Raw genomic sequence first — 18,619 nt, 5'->3', positions numbered from 1 at the left:
AGGGCTCTTTTCCAGTTCCCCCCTTTCAAAATACCGAGTTTTATTTTTGTTTTACGTATTATTACGGCTAAATGCGTGATGTTATGTTGTAAAGTATGAAGAACAAATCTTTTCACAGTTGTCGATTTGTTCACCACGCCAAATTTCATCGCATTATGACAATGTTTAATAAGCTTTTCAAGTTTGAATTTGTAAGGGGGAACTGGAAAAGAGCCCACTCAAGTTAAACAACCCTATGTTGATCACCAAATGCCCTCATTCATCACATCTTACCTACCGTACCCCCTACCCTTTAGACATACGACTACCTCTCCCCGCAAACACCCACACACACATGCACACGCACCTACCCCCCCCCCCCCCCCCCCAACCCCATCTTTCAATGACACATTTACAACCCAACACCTACCGCACTCTTCAGAAGCTTGAAACCACCCTTCAATTTTAGGGGATAGCTCAAATAGCCGTAGCGCGTGTAAAGGTGTGTATAGGAGGTGGGGCGTCACCCATTTGTGGTGTTTTTTTTAATATAATTGTTTGTAAAAGGATAGTTCTTGGGGGAATGGAGGTGGTGTAATTTGAGAAAGTAAAAATTCTGGCAGTAATGTTGAGGTAAGTTGGGGGAGATAGCTTGAAACAAATCAAAAAGAAAACAAAACTACTTTGCAGTAGCCAAATGAGAATCTGAACTTAACTATTGCAGCACTCTAAGTTTCGAATATGTAGGCCCAAGATTTTGGAAAATCCGGCCGAAACAAATTTAGTATCTAAATAAAAAATTGTTTCGTTCGTAATCTGATTTACTATAGAAAAATAAACAACTTGACTTTTTTGATAAAACTGAAAAAAAAACGTGACATTCAGGTCTAACATTTAAGTGATGAAGCGATGAAATGAAAAAAAAAATTCGACCTTTGAGCCAATTTTCTGTACAACTCACGGTTGAAATTCTATTATATGTTGGAAGAAACTGTTTTTAGCCGTGAAATCCTTTTCAGATTATTTTCTAATAATAGGGTTCAATCATCTTGTGCCAAAATTTCAACCATTAATCTCTAGTTGTTGTAGAGAAAACGGTACAAACATTAAACAGCTATCGTTCATTACATTGCTTGAAAATTAAACATTGCAACATGTATGCCACATAAATTTATTTGTATCAGAACTGACACAAAAATATCAGTAATTTGATATTTTGCTTCCTGTTATCAGTTGCACCAAGCCTTAAGGTACCGTTGGTTTTTTTGTTCCTGATGGTACTACAATCAGTGATTTTGCAAAAAATTGTTATAAAAATTCAATTCATTTGATGTTTGCATCATTGGCCATTTGAAAGTTTACAATCAAAAAATTAATAGCTTATCTGATAGACATCCTTGATTTTAATTCTATACTTACCATTAAAAGAAACAATCTAAAAACTTCCTTGTTATCAGGTAGGTATTTTTGGAATGAATCTGTTGAATAGGCAATACGTCTTATGAGCCTTATTGAATAAAAATAAATTCTTATAACTGTTTAATTTGAATGAGCATTATTTTATGATTGTTTTTAATTTTAATTTACAGTGCTCATAGCATCTAATGAAGTCTAAAGAAATAATTAACTAAAGGAACAAGACAGCTCGGATCAGGGCGAAGCCCTGAAAGTTCCGACTGCCTTTTAATGTTTATGAAGCAGTAATAACCTATAAAAAAATTTAAGGTAATAAAATAAAATGAAAACTTTTTTTTCTGAAATTTGAAATTTTTTATGCAAATCATCCCCCCACACGCCATATTAAGTAAAAAAGGATAGATTTCGCTCCTTGTAACAGATCAATTATGGCAAATAAGCTTCTTTTAACCAATTTGGAACGATTTCTAAGATCGCGCGTTAATTGTCCCAAATTGGCCACAATGGCAATCTTTAAACCCCCATAACTTTATGAAAAATAATCACAGGTGAAATATCTTTTCAAATTTAAGCTCAGGTATTTTAAGTTTCACGGCAAAGCAAGTATTTTAAGTTTCTTTCAAAAAAGTAGAACAATTTTACCGAATGAAAAAAACTCTCTGAGTTTAACCCACTTGATACTCAGACAGACGGAAAAATAGATAACGTCCCTGTATTAACGCAAACTTCGAAGTGAGACAAACCGCAACTGTGGATATTATTCCATTTACTAGAGCTTTTAGTGATCGGCCTTAAACAAATTGGGCGCTACGTAGAAACGAACACTTCGTCCTTGCCTCCTTTTCGTATAAAACACAAGAGTCACTAGAAAAACGTCAATTTTTTTTGATTGCTAGAGATTGTTTTAGCTAGAAATCTCTTTGTTAATTTTGGCGGTACAAAAAAATTATTTCTGATTCTTATCGTGATGATACGTGACAGAGGTATATGTATGCACTTCTTTCTCAGTTGAAACTCAGCTGAAAACACAACAAGAAAAAAAAAACATTTTCCCAATCAGCGCCCCAGAATTTTGCGCTTTATTGGGTTGTTTAGTATTGACTTCGCTCTGCAGTTGCGGACGCCTTGTTGTTTTGTGGGGAGATCTGGTAAGAAAGCCGGTAGGGAATACTTTTGTATAATCTCATTTTGAAACACTTTTTTTGTTCATACCCCCTTCGATTCTGCTTGCAACATTTCACAAAGGGTCCGTATTTAAGCTGTGATATGAGTCACGAATCTCAAAATATCTCCTTATTTGGTTGTTCTCCTACACATTTATTTTATGAACAAGATATCTAAACTTAACGTATCGAAAGTCGGAACAATATTGAAGTCTAATGAAACAAGACTGCTCGTATCAGGGCGAAGCCCTGAATGTTCCGACTGGCTTTTAAGGTTTATGGAGCAGTAATAACATTAAAGAAGTCAATGAAATAAAGCAAAAAAAAATTTTTTTTTTTTAAAATGTGAAATTTTTTTATGAAAATCCTCCCCCCACACGCCATATAAAAAACAATAGGATAGATTTTGCTCCTTGTAACAAACCAATTATGGCAAATAAGCTTCTTTTAACCAATTTGGAACGATTTCTATGGCGGATTAACTCTCCGCTTACGCGTTAATAGCGAAATATATCGCGCGTTAATTGTCCCAAATTGACCAAAATGGCAATCTTCAAACCCCCGTAACTTTACAAAGAATGATTACAGGTGAAATATCTTTTCAAATTTAAGCTCAGGACAACAATACCTTTTGAATGATTTAAAAAGTTTTGTCAAAAATGGCTAGTTAAAAAGTCGAAATTTGTCTGAAGAAAAAAACCCACCCGAGCACAAATATTCCGTCACTTTCGTATCGAAAGTCGGAACAATAATTAAATAGAATGAAAATGGGTCAGCAAAAGCTTTCTTCAATTTCTTTTTTCCGATCCCAAAATTTCTATTTTCCATATAAAAAGGGTCTTGAATTCAATTACAACTTTAAAAAGGGGTTAATATTTGCAGAAAGTAATCTAAAATTTTCAAGCTTGATTTCAGACCGACGGATGTAATTTTGTCAGAAAACCATTGGGGGGGGGGGGGGGGGGGGGGGGGGGGGTGTTTCTTGCGGCTTTTTAGATTTTTTCTCATGTTTTAATATGATACTACAATTGACCGACATGAGCTTTTGTTGAGGTTATCAAATTGGTCGGAAAAAAAACAAACAAATTATACGCCATAGTTTCTTAACACTTTCTTTGGCTTGGTCGAACAAAACTAAGCTATAACACCCTTCCTCCATAATCTCCTTGTAATTTAAACATCGAAAATAGCAAAGCCGCCAGTAAAGAGCTTTTGGAAATTTAATGGAAAAATCGAGTTTTGCTTTCTCTTTACGAAGTAAATTCGAAATTGTTGCAGCAAGCACCGCCGCCTCTGAGGTTGCTGCGTCTGGCGTGCCGCGGGAGAGCACTACGAGCTCTATTGTGACTGCTGCCGACACATTCACTGGCATCCTCAAAACGAAACACGGTGGAAAAGGCTGGAAACCAAAGTTCTGTGCTCTGAACAAAGACGTTGGACTACTAAGGCATGTTTAGATCACATATTCGACAATAATTGAAACTTCTAAAGAATTTTCTATCAAACAATTTTTAGTTTCTGCTAATTTTCAAAACTTTTTATTTTCTAACATTTTATCAACTTTCATACAACTTCTACTATAACAAAAACGAATTGAATAACAAAAACTTGGAACGGAAAAAAACTCTCACTTTTTTCAACTTCGTTTGCCAAGAGGGAATTTTTTTATTGAAAATTATCGATAAAAATACCAGTTCTTATCTAACACATGTTAAAAAAATATATTTGGTTTAATCAGTGTGTACAAAACTGAGGAGCATCGGTTGCGTGGTCGTCGCGAAAACTGCTTCCACCTCACGACTTCAATCGTAGAACAAGTCGCCGGAACCCGAACTCAGTTCTCACTCACAGACTCAAAGGTAGAATACAGAAAAGTAACTATTCTTAAGATAAAAGTTTAATCAATGAATCGAATTTTTTTCTTAAATCAAATCATATATGACAAAGATAACTATTCACAGTAGGTAGTATAATATCCATCATGATAATGCTTTACACCTGTAGGCTATTTTTCCTTTTCCCCCACCTCACAAAGCATCAATTTCATGGTGTAACGAGTGGTTTTACAAGGTTGAGTATTAAGACCATATCTGTTTGTCATGGCAAAATTAGTCTGTATGCCAAATTTCAGAACAATCCAACAATGTGAACGGAAAAATTACCCTGGAAAACTTGCAGGTTGTGCAGAAAAGGAAAAAGAGCCCACCTGAACAAAATTTTTTTTGGTTTAACTTCTGATTTTGTTTCCTAAAAGGGAAAGACAAGTAGATTCAAAGCTGTGGACGAGGCTGCCAAGAAAGAGTGGGTGAGACAGATCAAGTCCATAGTCCAGATGCACTCGGCAGTCGAACACCAGAGACAGTCCAGAGGTATGGCAATCATTGCACCCGTTTATGGTAACTTATAGTCATCAATAGATTTAATTTTTAAAGGAATGACAATAATTGTACAATGTTATGAAAATAATCATTCTTCACGAAGCTAAAAAAGATCTGAAACATAGGAAATGCATCTAATACATCCAAAATTTTGATCAGAATGTCTTTTTAAAACAAAAACATTTTTATTCTCTAAACAGATTCGACCCCCTGCGGACCCAAAAGGTCCCCCTTTTGTACTGTTTTCAGATATCTATTTGTGGCTGACGCTGACTGACCTTAAAATTTTAACGGCGCCTTTGGTGCCAATCTATGCTACTTTTAAGGGGGGAGCGCGCGCCGAAAAAAAAACGCGATTTTTTGGCCTTTTTTCAAAAATTTGTCTGCTGCGCAGATAATTTGGTCAAATTACGGTCTTTATAGTGGTTTGGGAGAGCTCAGAAAAACTTTTTGGGCAATCTAAAATCCGCCTTCCCCCCTCGAGAATTTCCTAGATCCGCGCCGGTCTCTAAAATTTTCCGCGCCTGTAACTGAAATTCTTCTCGAAAAAAAATGTATTTTTTCTTAACTTTTTGACAATATATACGGTGAAACAACAAAAGTCAAAAGTCATTGTTGGAAATGTTTCCAGCTACCCAGCTTCTGGACCAAAGTGAGAGTGCACAGGTGGCATTCATCCAGGCTCGGACGGAGGCAGAGAAACATCTGCAGAGTGTGATGGCCCAGAGGCGGAACTTGATTCACGCCATCAAAGAAGACAACACAGGTTAGTAAGTGGCCATTTTTTTAATCAAAACTAAGGATGGCGCCGGGGTTTTTTTAATGACACTTTCAAGTCAGATTAGAGTGATTTGAGCGACGTTTTTAATAGCTGACTCTCAACATCGCCTCTCAGATTAAACTTTTTCAAACATTTTTGGTCAGTTTTTTTTTAATGAGCATTTTAAAAAAAAATTAAGTACATACCATTTATAAGGAAAAAAAGCTCTGAACTGTCTAAGAGTTGAGTAGTCTTTGAGCAGGCAATTGAATCGTCGGTTCTCGCAGTCGGATCTCTAGTCATAACATTCGAAATACAAAAATTGGTGAGCCTAATCAACTAAAATGAAGAAAGTTCTATTACTCGACCACTAAATGTCGTCAACGTGAACAACAAAACATCACTTCTCCATTTTTGTGTGCGGTTTACTGATAAACTAGTTTAAAATCATCAGTTAACTGTCACTAACTAATAGCTCTTCTGTGTGTTACAGTAACTGTGGACGAGCAGCGAAACCTTCGCAAGTTCTTCGAGATAAGTCGCACTTACATAGACTGTGTGATAGAAGCTGTGAACAAACTGGACGACAATCAGGACTCCCTGTCCAGAGATCACCAGGAGCAGCAGGGATCCAAGACATCCGAGACATCCACTCCCTTCGGTTAGCATAGTCATGTCTGATGATTCAAGCGATATTTGTAAGGTCTTCATAATCGCCGTTGATCACATCTTTTTTTAAAGCAGCATTGCAAGCAAAGCGAGCTTTTTCCCGCTTGTATTAAAAATAAGAAAATGAATTGATTGGATTGAAAATGTCAGATTTATACATCATTTAAGCTAGTAGCCCATTCGCGAATCTCAAAATAAGAAATCAAAGAAAAACATCAACAAAAAAAAAATCGATCTTCGGTTTGCCATAAAGGTAGCACAGATTTTCATAGATTTTATTCCAACAATGCAATAGTAATCCAACAATGCACTAAAAAAACAAGGAGAGCCGGTTGCGGTGCAAATAGCAACCCGCACTCAGTAAGAAGAAAAATAATCGATTTTATTACAATTAGAATTTTACTTTTATCAAAATCATAATTAATTATAAGAGCCAAATTTAGATGTTCAAGCAATACGAGGCCAAACTGTGCACTGGATAGGCGCACAATTTTGTGTCTGTATGTTGCTGGATTCCAGAGACAAGTCTTTAAATATGTTCCAAAATGTAAGTGGGTTCCACTTACAAGATTTCAGTAGTTTCCGCGTACAAATGCCTCTAAATTTTGTCGGCACATTGATTTTGTGTCGGATTCCGCAACAAGCGAATAGAAGTATTTGTTCCGGATTCGGCAAACGTAAGCAGATTCCGCAAATGTAAGTGGAATTTGCAAATTTATGCGGATTCCGCTTACAATTTGCGCATTCCGCCTACAATTTGAGGAATCCGCTTACATTTTACGGATTCCGCTTACAACTTGCGGGTTCCATTTAGAGTTGCGGTTTCCGCGACAGCTTCAGTTTACTAAACCCATAAAATATTATATGCTCATGGATTCCGCAAAAGTGCCTGTTTTTGGAGCAATACAGTGTTTTAGCTATTTGTTAGTGGAATCCAAAACAGCAAAGAAGATCACAGAAAAACAGCAAAATTGCGGATTCCACGACACATAAAATTTTTGCAGGCTGCGAAATCCGCTCACAAGTCACAAAAATTGCAGCTTGACCTCATAATGAACGATTTATTTTCCACTATAATAGTAGCATTTTTCCTGACATCATAAGAAATTATAATCAATTATAACATTTTTCCGGAAATCTCTTATAATCTCTTATAATCTCCTATACTCAATTTTTATCTATAATAATATATTATAATCCTTTTTTGCTGTTAAAAATCTCTAAAAACTAGATTTCTTGTCACTCTTCGGTTCATCTGAACACAAAGTTTTACCGCGATACAAAAAAATTCATAAAGATCTCTTCATGTTAGTTGAAAGAATCCCGCGGTAGGTGAACTATGGTTCTTCAATATAAATCATGAAACTAAAGCAGTATGCTGATATTTTGTTGGTCAAACAAACTTGAAATTGGCATCATGAAACAACTATAATCAAGAAGAAAATATAAATAAGGTTATTTATACCTTTGAATTGATTTGAAAACTGTTGAAACAATTTTCGCATTTTTTACAAAAACCAGCGTCCAAGAAAAGCATAAAGTATAAGCAATTCATGTAGAAGGTCGAAGACAAAATGGGCAAGCAAAGGGTATTATAAACAATTAAAAATGATTATAATGGATTTTTTCTGCAAAACAAATAAATTAAAAATTTGGATAAAAACAAGCGATTATAATCGATTATAATGTATTATAATTGATTATTTTTGATTCTAAAAAGAGAGATTATAACAGATTACTAATTGATTAATATCACTTTCTTCACAATTTTTATAAGAATGGTACTAAAATCATATTATAATCGATTATTAACGCTAGAAACTGGATGCGGAAAAGGATGTTTTGACCATACGCATATACGGAGAAAAACTCAAAATCGACAAAAAATGGAAAAAAGAGTTATTTTCATATTGTATAAAGGCAAATGCATTAGGGGATATAATTTAATGAATGAAGAGAATTATCAGTAAACAAAGTCAAAGCAGTGTAAAGTCCTCTCATCAAAATTCATGAAACTGAGAAAATTCTTGACACTGTATGCGACCCGATTCCAAATATCGTTTCCAATATTTGAGTGGTTTTGAAAAAAGAAGTTTTTAAGAGCTAGTTTTTTTATTGTTGATGCTATGTTGTTTTTTTGGTTAACTAATTTGAACGAAAATCATTATCCTGAAACTGCCCGTTTTTACGCCATTTATATGTTTCTTAATGCTAATTTTTTTGTGTAAAAACCCTGTCCAAAAAACTAATTAACTACTATATTATAGGTTTGACTGAGTAAATTGCCAAGGGTCACCGCTTTTGCCAGCAATAAATGCGTTAACAATAATTATGATATTGAAATACATTGTGAATTGTAATTTTTTGTACCTAACTGAAACAAAGTATGTTTTTTTTTCAATCAATGCGAGCAAATCAGTAATTATACCAAATACCTTTCAGAAAAGTTAAAAGCAAAACCATTTTTCGATACTTTTTTAATCATCCTCCACACGCCATATGAAAAACAAAATGATAGATTTTGCTTCTATTTAAAAAGAAAAGAAGTTAAATGTCCCATAACGGCTATTTGTCTATCTTTAAACCCTCTGAATTTTACGAAAAATGGTGACAGGTAAAATATATATATTTTAAAAATTAAGCTCAGGACATGAAAATTTTACGGCTAATGTAACAAAATATGTCGAAAATCCTAGTTGAAAAGCAAACTTTTATGAAACTAAAACGAGCACAAAGATTCTGTAATGTTTTTTGAAAGTCGGATAAAAAAAGACCCTTTTCAGTTCATTTTTGTTGAGAGTTGTAATCATTTTTAGATTTTAATAAGTTTTAGAGTTGTATTTTAAATTGCATTTGAAACTATCAAATGATATAATTAGTAAAGCTTCAGAAAATGTTTGTTAAAGAAATCCATACAAAGAATCAAAAGAAAAAAAAATCTTTTAATACAATTTCTCGAAACGCCTTCAAAAATTTCTTAAATGCATTTTGCGTATAATAACTGTACCAAAAACAACTTAAACTAGAAAACAAAAGTTTCTAGAATTCCTCTAGGACAAATTTCACGTAATAATAAACACAACTTGTCGTTTTTTTTATGAGAGTACCGTATTTAAGAAACAGTTCTTCTTTTGAACTATGATATTTGTTTCAGGTCTAAAGTATTTTTAATTGACACAAAAAAGCAAAAAAAAATCATGTTTAATTTTATTAGGGAACAGTTTTAGATTATGAGAACTTTATGATAATCACTTTTTCGTGCAAACTAGGCCTTTTTCATGATCAGAAAAGTTTTTAATCAAAAAAAAACTATGAAGGTTTAATTTTTTTTGCGAAAATGCACAAAAAAACGGACTATCATGACGACTTTGTATGGAATTTTTTTGGACGTAATAGTATTTTGGAGATCGACCCGAGGAACAAGCTGTTTTTGTTAAACGTAAATTTTTTCGATTTTTGAATGATCGTGACATAACTTGAATCAATTTTGAACAGTTCGCTCTGCAAGTTTTTCCTTAAAATCTAATCATTTTTAAAAGAAAAATAGTTATATTAGTCTACTGAATCTACTTTTTTTCATAATTTATCGACATTGTAATTGACCGAAAAAAAAGGAACGTTGAAGCTCCTATCCTGTTTTACATAATCATTTGATTTAAATCTTTTACTTGTTTCCGTTGTTAATACAACATATTGTCTTGGCATTTTGAATATTTGTGTTTTTGAAGCAATTACAAACAGCTAGTTGCATAACAAATTCATGTGACTAAATTTTTTCATACCAGAAAATACGCATCAATGTGACACTTTTTACGCAGTAATACTGCATATGTCAGAACTGTTCTACACAAATGAAATTTAGATCTTTTATGTGTCAACTGTTTGATTGTTGAAACTAAGTTTTGAATTGCTGTTTCATAAAACTACTGATGAAAATAATTGCATCGATTGACACAAAAAAAATCGGAAAATTTTCATTAGAAATTTTACAATTTTGACTTCAAGTCAAAAGTATTACTTCGTAAAATCGCTAAAAAAAACTTCAGTTAAAAAATTTGAGGCGTTTCACTGCATTGTCATTAGGCTTTCTCCTTCATTAAATTTTATTTGTGGATCAGTTATTAACCGAATAGTCGAGAGGGATTTGGAAACGATTTCGCATAGTTTCAAAGATTGTTATGAACATGAAAACGACCACTCTTATCGGGTCAAAGCCCTGAATGATCCAACCGCCCAATAAGGTATCTGCAGCAGTACTTATAAAATGAAATTGTCTAAAGATTACCATTTTTTGCGGTAGGACGACAATTTGTAACAGGCGACTATTCGTAACAAGGCATTGGCTAGTAGAACACGCTTGCTCGGCTTTGCTCCGCTGCGCTTATATCCGACACGAGAGGAACACTGCGCGCGAATCAGTGTTCCCCGCTGAATCTGCTATTACGAAATGTCACCTGTTATGAATTGTCGCCTCCCAATTTTTCACATCTCGACAGGACTATTTTGTTTAGATAATGATGCAAAATTTTTATGTCAACAAAAAATTAATACTTTCAGATAACAATTTCATAATCAATATCACTAATAGCATCTACCGAATTTGCGAATAAGCGCCTGCAAAAAAAATTCTCAAGTGCTTGTCAAAAAATCAATATGTTAATGTTATTTAAAAAAAATCTTGTCCAAAAAATCATTATACTGTTCATTATACTTATATTTCTTACAGCGATAGTGTTTGTTCTTTAATCGACATCATAATGGAAGAGTAAAGAAGGAAAAAAACTAATTGGAGATGCCACCCGACAGGCTGATTCCTTTTTGATATTATCCCAAGCCGAACTAAATTCAAAACCTACGTTTCTGGCTTGTAAAAAAATATTTTTTATTGAGTTTGTATGTCAATTTGATTCCATTTATTTCAGTGGGTAAGACACCCAGACTAGTTCGCATGCAAACCTGGTCCGACACTCAGACCGAATGGTTTGATGCCAAGTCAGATGCCCCCACCCACTCGGATGACAGAAGCAGCAGTGAAGGGGAGCCTAGTACTATCTATGGACCCAGTAGGGCCACTGCTGGGGGTACAGATGAAGGGGATGATGGAAGTGGAGGGGAGAGGGATGCAGATAATGCGTCACCTTCTGTAGTTCGAGTGAGTCGGGGGGTTTGGGGTGTTTTAGGAATTTAACAAAAGTCGCATTGCAAGAAGAAAAATCAGTTAAGTGAAATCATTCAAAAAACCAGAATATTAGCAAACTTACAGGTCTATTTGATACAGTTCATGTCAGTTTGCTTTTAATTTCTAAATTACAGTAACTAACTAACGAGAACCAAAAAACTAAAAATACAATCCGAGCCTTCAGGAGGCAGATCTAGGATTTTCTCGAGGGAGGGGGCGGACTTTCAAAAAACTTTCAAATAATTGTGAAAAACAGGCCAAAAATGCGTTTTTAGGCACTTTTTGGAAAATTTTGACCAAAAAATTGCGTTTTTTTGGCGCGCGCACCGTTCTCAAAATTAATATATATTGGCGCCAAATAAGGATATCTCAGAATAATACAAAGGGGACCCTTTGGGTTGGTAGGGGGTCGAATCCCTGAGGGGGGGGGGGGGCGAGGGCGTCCGCTCCCCCCCCCCCTCCGCATACACCCCGCCCTCCCCATCTAAATCCGCCCGCTCCTGCGAGTCTTAAATGTTGTTATATCTAAGGAAATGTCCTAAAAAACTTCGTGTGCTATCATTCAAAGTTTACTCAACATGATTTTTCTTCAAAAACATTCTGAAAAAAAAACATGAAAAAGCACTACATGTTCAACTAATTTCTTTAAATACATACTAAACTTCTGATTTTGATCTGCTTTTTCTACAGATTCAGAATACTTGGCAGCAGGGGCGGATTTAGGGGGAGTGGACGCCCTTCCCTCAGGGATTCGAACCCCTGCCAACCCAAAGGGTCCCCCCTTTGGTACTTTTTAAGAAATCCATTTTTGGCCGACCGAGCCTAAAATTTTTCTTAAGGCGCCTTCGGCGCCAATATATACTAATTTTGAGGGGGAGCGCGCGCCAAAAAAACGCGTTTTTTTTTTGTCAAAATTTTCCAAAAAGGGCCCAAAAACGGCTTTTTTGACCTGTTTTTTCAAAAAATTGCCTGCGGCGCAGAAAATTTGGCCGAAACAGGGTCTTTTTACTGCTTTGGGAGAGCTCGGAAAATCAATCTGATCGACCTAAAAAAAAGGTAGTTAAATTTTTCAAAATTTTTTTGAAAATCCGCCCCCCCCCCCCACCCCCTCGAGAAAATCCTAGATCCGCCCCTGCTTGGCAGCAAAAATAATTTCAATTGTAGCATCTAAAACGTCTATTTTTTCTTTTACTTCTTTGTCATCGTTCTACTAGGAAAACCTACCGTAATTGAGATTTTTAGTAAGGATCAGTTGTCTCCGTGTTCCGGTGTCTCAGTACTCGAATCCATGCCTGGAAGCGGATCCAGCGGTTGTTCTCCCAGGAAACATTAAATTTACTTATTAAGGGTCCTTTCGTCAACATTTGTTTAATTTTTGTTTTTCGACCGAAAACATTTATTATTTACTTTCTTTTGTATACTATTTACGGAGCGTGAGTAAGTTTTCTTATAAAGCAGACCGTTTTTCATACTGACTGTTTCAGTGATTTTTTTATTTAATGCCAAATTGTTTGTTGGCAATATGTTTTTGTGGGTCAACGAATCTAACGAAGTTTATAAACCTGAAGCTGCTCATTTTGATGCTTAGCAATAAGCCGCTCAAGGTCACCGATATTACCAACTATTGCTATAAAGAGTTGCAAAAAATTGGAACAGACAGAAATATTTTATTTTTTTTCGACAATTTAGTTTTTTTGCTCTGAAAAATTGCATAGTAAATTGTTGTTGATTGACAAAATTTATCAATCGTGGTCTTTAAAAAAGGCAAAAATTAAATTCGCCAAAAAAGTGCAATCACTTTGCATTGCTTTTTTGTGAATACAAATGCAGTTTTGATGAATGCCATTTCAGTGTCTCGAGGTTAGGATTATTTCAAAAGTTAAGTTCTTGCTCTATAAAATTGTTAAAATCTACAAAATTCAAATTTGCATCCTAAGTTGCTCAAAATTGGCAGATTGCTCCTAGTGGTAATTTCTTTTTGTTCCATTTTTGCTGCTCTTTTAGTTAATGCCAAGTTGTTAGAAATTTAGAGCTCACCGTAAGCAATTTAATTGATCAGAACAAAAACAATTTAGTTTAATATTAAGTTTTGCGAGTAGAATTAACGGTGAAAACCAAAATCCGGCATCAAAATGAGCATTTAGTGGATAAAATATCTTTCAGATTCGTTGACCAAAAAAGATTTTGCCAATAAAGAGCTAAAATTGCGGACAGACAAAAATTAGCAATCAGAGCTTTTCGATGTTTTTTCGAGCAAAATCAGAAGCCGAGCAACCTTGATTTTTTGTCAGACCAAATTCAAAATGCGAGATTGTTGATTATCCAATGATCATACTAGCCTAATTTTTAAATACTGCCATGAAAGTCCAGATTGTACTATGAAACAATTATTAGTTTAAGCAATTACTATAAAATTGGTTGAAAAACTGAAATCTACCGTTTATGATGTTTTACAAAGACGAAGTATCAAAGAGCTATTTTCAACAACAACAAAAAAAAACAGACTAGGCCGCCCCAAAAAAATAAACACAATTGAAGTCGATCAATTCATTCAGATTTTGTAAACTAATCGCTTAAAAACATTAGCCACCCTGAGCAATAATTTTCCGGTTTCAAGGTTTACTATATGAGGCTTCGGATGCAATTGCCTGCTGTGGTTATAGTTTTTGAGCGAAAACTCTGCTTTTTGAACTTTCGACTTTATGCTTATTTCAATATCAGCTTCCGTTGATGTCTATACAGTAGCTGTTTTTAAATAATTCTGCCTATTCGATTTTTTGCAACTCTCTATATATAACATGTATTTCAAATGCATCTCCATCCTGTTTAAAAAAAGTTAAAAGATCAATAATTTGTATTGCATTTTTTTAAAGAAAATTATCAGATATGGTTTTCATTATTGAAGGAAGTTCGCTAATATCTACATATCATTTGTTTACTTATCAGATAAGAAATCGATTATAACTGATTTTCCTTGTCAGTGTCCACAAAAGTGAAAACAAATCAATTATAATCAATTAAAAATGGATTATAATATTACTGTTTTTCGAGGCAACAAAATCGATTTTTTTTTCACTTTTTGTGGACACTGACAATGAAACTAAGTTATAATCGTTTTTTTTCCACTTTATTGAGATGAGAGATGACGAATTTCAACACACCTAAAGTCTTTTCTACGTTTTAAACTAAAGTTGGTTACGTTGGTTACTTGTTGTTCAATTTCATTTTTTTCTGCTAACTTTGATGTTTTTGTTACTTTTTATGTGATTCAAAAACTGAATTTTGGTCCTTTCAACAATTTTGTTAATTTATTAGAAATATTTGGGAATGGAGGTGGAATAATCCACCTTCCATTACACCCCCTAGCGTTTTGCCCAGCGTTTGTGGAGGAGCAAAAGGGGGAGAGGAGCAAAAGGGCAAACGTTGGGGGGGGGGGGGGATTTGAAAACTTAACGGAATATGGAGTTTAGCTTTAGAAATGGGTTAGCCGTACAATAGCTTTGCAAAATTTCTGCATAACTCACTTAATAAATGCAGAAATACTCGCAAAATTTTACACGACGCGCGAAACAAAAATGAAGTGGAAAAAAAATCCATTTTAATGTGGTTTCCTACTTATTATAAAATTCATTATAATGGATTCTAAATGAATTATAATGCATTTTGTTTTGGCGAGAAAAAATGGATTTAAATCAATTTTTAGTTCAATTTTGTTGTTTGAACGTAACGTGGGAATCGATTATATTTATAACTTTAAAGACCACGAAAATCCATTATAATCGATTTGTTTTCACTTTTATTAAAAGCGGGCAGCCATTAAGCTTTCATTCAGCCATTAAGGAAGATTCAAAAACAGTAAATTATCTCCTTACCAACAAACATGGCAAATTGGGCAAGAAATCTGACAAACTCTTTTAGAATGAAGAGTCTCATTAATAGTTAATGCCAATATTTTTTCTTGTTTAACGAATCTGAACGAAGTTACTTAACTAAAGCTGCTCATTTTGAAGTCGATTTTCTTCTTTTTGCTAGTTTCCACGCCTAAAAACGGTTTCCGAAAAACTAACTAGCCTAATATGCTAAAGTTTTTGACCAATTAAATTGCCCAAGGTTACAGATTATGCCAACAATTTGGCAATAACTATAAATATTTCTATAACCCCTCACAAGAGTAATCGATAACAAACCTTTACAATCGAAAAGCTGATGCCGTTGTTACTTTCTCACAAAACTAAAATGAAAGCAATGTTTTATTGCCAGAGAGTTTTATCCTCTGTCCAGATGATAGATTAATCTTAAAGTTTTTAAAAGTCTGACCTAAACTAAAATCTGGATGATTGATGACAGAAAAAAGTAAGTTTTCCACTGAAATTTGGTTTATTCCCATATTTGCACTAACTATATTCATTCAAGGAAACTGCCTACGACGAAGATGAATCGGAAGACGAAGGCAATGACGGCACCGAGAATAAAAAAGTGCTCAGCTCCATGCTCGGAGGGGTTAAAGGCGGCGACCTTTCCAAAACAGCAATGCCAGTGTTTCTGCTAGCCAAAATCAGGGATCAAGTTAACAGATATTTTATCCAAACTTAACTAAATGATTCACCGGGCTCTTTTTACTGCCCCCCGCCACCTGGTACGAGCATCAATTTTATGGTTTAACGAGTGGTCTTTGAGGGTTAAGTATGGAGACTAAATATGTTTGTCATGACCTAATTAGTCTGCATGCAAAACATCGTTAACAACGGTACAATGCGAACTAACAATGAATTTATAAAAAAAAATGGGCTGGAAAAGGAAAGAGCCATTCGCCGCTCTACAAAGAAAAGCTTAAATTTGTTTAAATGTATTCAGCGGCTCTGATTTAGAATTGTTTCGATTACGATAGGTGAGTCTGCAAAAAATTGGTGTTCCAAATTTTTAAAACTATTTCTGTAGAATTAAACAAAAACGCCAAAGTTACCGTCAAGTTTATCAATTTGCAGGGCCCCATTTCTCAAAGTGACTGGGCAACAATGTATATATATTGTAAACAACTGAAGCAGTTTCATCCAAAAAACCTTTTTTGGATGAAACTGCTTCAGTTGTTTACAATATATATACATTGTTGCCCAGTCACTTTGAGAAATGGGGCCCTGCAAATTGATAAACTTGACGGTAACTTTGGCGTTTTTGTTTAATTAACTTGATCCAAATTCAGCATGCTGGAAAAATTTGCCAACTATTTTGCAAATGCAGACTACTTTCCCGGATATTCCCACGTGTTAACGCCAGATAACCCCAAAGATCGCTTTCTGGATGTCGTAAAATGGTACATATCCTCATTCAAACCAGGGTGGAGTGACCGCTCTAAGAAACCATTCAACCCAATTCTGGGTGAAGTTTTCGAATGCTATTACTACTCTAGTGACTTGATAGTCCAGCCACCGGCACCCGCTGGACAATATCTCGGAACAAATAACCTTGACGTTCCGAATGGAGCAAACTCGAGACCCGGTAGCCGAACATCGTCTCGCATGGACGTTTCGGGTAATTTCTGCATATATCCTTGAGCTTTATAATTTGTAACTTAACTTGATTTTAGCTGAACACTATTGATTAAAATGATAGTATAGAGTACTTGATAATTTTATATAGACGGTTTATCCACAGAGGAAAGCGCCAACATACGAGCTAGCTCATCACGTAGATCCGCTGTTGTTCCCCTGGTTGAAATCTAAATGCCATTGTTTCGGCTATTTTCTGAGCTGGTTAAGGTTGCCTCAACCTCAAGCATCCAGCTTGGACATGGTGGGCCTCGAACATCTGACCATTAGTTTCATATGCGAAGACGTAACCACTTCACCACCAATCACCCTTGAGCGAGTGAAAGTTTTTGTTTTTAAATTACTAGGTGATCCGAGTCCTATTCCGTGGGCAGGCGAAGAAGACGTCATTTTCATAGCTGAACAAGTGTCACATCATCCCCCAATCACAGCTTTCTATGCTGAATCTTTGAAGAAACGAATCCAAATGACGGGCCATGTTTTGGCCAAGAGCAGTTTGTCAGGTCAGTTTGAACTAACTACGATAATCGAGAAACATTATCATCTCCGAATTCATCCGCGTATTTCTTAAGAACAGAAAAGGACCCCCCCCCCCCAATACTTCAAACTTTCCGTTTTTTCAGTTGTTTTGCGTGTTATTATGGCTGAATGCGTGATTTTACGATGAAAGGCGTGAAAAACAAATAATTCACTATAGTTAGTTTTTTTTTCATTATGAAAAATTTCATAAGATTACGACAACGTATAATGGTAGCTAGCTTTTCAAAACTGAAGATTCAACTTATGGGAAAGCGGAAAAGAGTCCAGAAAAACTAATATTACTGATCCGAGAGTGCTCGAAAAGTTTATCTGATTGATATAAAAAAAAGTTGATGAAATTTCAATATCCCCGAGAAAAACCTGGATAGCTTTTGATGTGAACGCTGATTATTGTTTTTGGCTGTCCGCAGTTTATGATTTAAACCTAAGAAAAATAGGCCAGTTTCTTTGAATAGGACTAAGCGCAGTCGCAAAAATGGAGGGCGAATCTCTGTTGAAATATTTGGACTACAACGAAACCTACCAAATCCAGTACCCAACAGTATACGGCCGGAGTATCTTATCCAAACCCTGGGCTGAATTGGGCGACAAGGGTTCAGTGACGTGTCTCGAAACTGGTTTCAGAGCCGAGGTCACATTCCACACGAAGGGGTCATTCGGATCAGCTGCCAATTTACACTCCGTGTCGGGGAAGTTGTTCAACAAAGAGGATGTTCAGTTTGCTGCTTTAAAAGGTGATCATATAAAAATTCAAAATCTTGAAACAGACAGATATTATTGAAAAAAGAAATCTGCCAAATTTGAACATTTTGTGCCGGCAAAATTGAACCTTAGGTAACCGCATCACATACTTTCTGTGTGAAAGTTTAGCTTTTGAATGAACTTGTCTCAAATTGATCATTTGCTCCTTTTACTTATTTTTGTCTGTTCCGAGTTTTTGTAAACTCTATAAATCAAATGAAATGAACGTTGGATTTTTTATATTTTGA

General features: G+C 35.1%; 1 protein-coding gene across 1 annotated transcript in view; it reads left to right on the top strand.

The window, feature by feature from the left end:
• Positions 1-18,619, top strand: part of LOC134855028 (oxysterol-binding protein-related protein 9-like) — a 35,400-nt gene that overhangs the window by 13,313 nt on the left and 3,468 nt on the right. The window contains exons 4-14 of the mRNA XM_063871407.1: positions 3,837-4,005; positions 4,297-4,417; positions 4,813-4,954; positions 5,568-5,702; positions 6,190-6,357; positions 11,288-11,517; positions 15,958-16,110; positions 16,413-16,432; positions 16,745-17,073; positions 17,438-17,593; positions 18,086-18,364. Coding sequence (XP_063727477.1) covers positions 3,837-4,005; positions 4,297-4,417; positions 4,813-4,954; positions 5,568-5,702; positions 6,190-6,357; positions 11,288-11,517; positions 15,958-16,110; positions 16,413-16,432; positions 16,745-17,073; positions 17,438-17,593; positions 18,086-18,364 — 1,902 coding nt within the window. The remainder of the gene's footprint in view (positions 1-3,836; positions 4,006-4,296; positions 4,418-4,812; positions 4,955-5,567; positions 5,703-6,189; positions 6,358-11,287; positions 11,518-15,957; positions 16,111-16,412; positions 16,433-16,744; positions 17,074-17,437; positions 17,594-18,085; positions 18,365-18,619) is intronic.

Source organism: Symsagittifera roscoffensis, chromosome 10 (genome assembly GCF_963678635.1).
Source record: "Symsagittifera roscoffensis chromosome 10, txSymRosc1.1, whole genome shotgun sequence".
NCBI lineage: Eukaryota > Metazoa > Xenacoelomorpha > Acoela > Convolutidae > Symsagittifera > Symsagittifera roscoffensis.
Note: the sequence above shows the minus strand (reverse complement) of the source record. Positions and strands in the feature narration are given on the sequence as shown.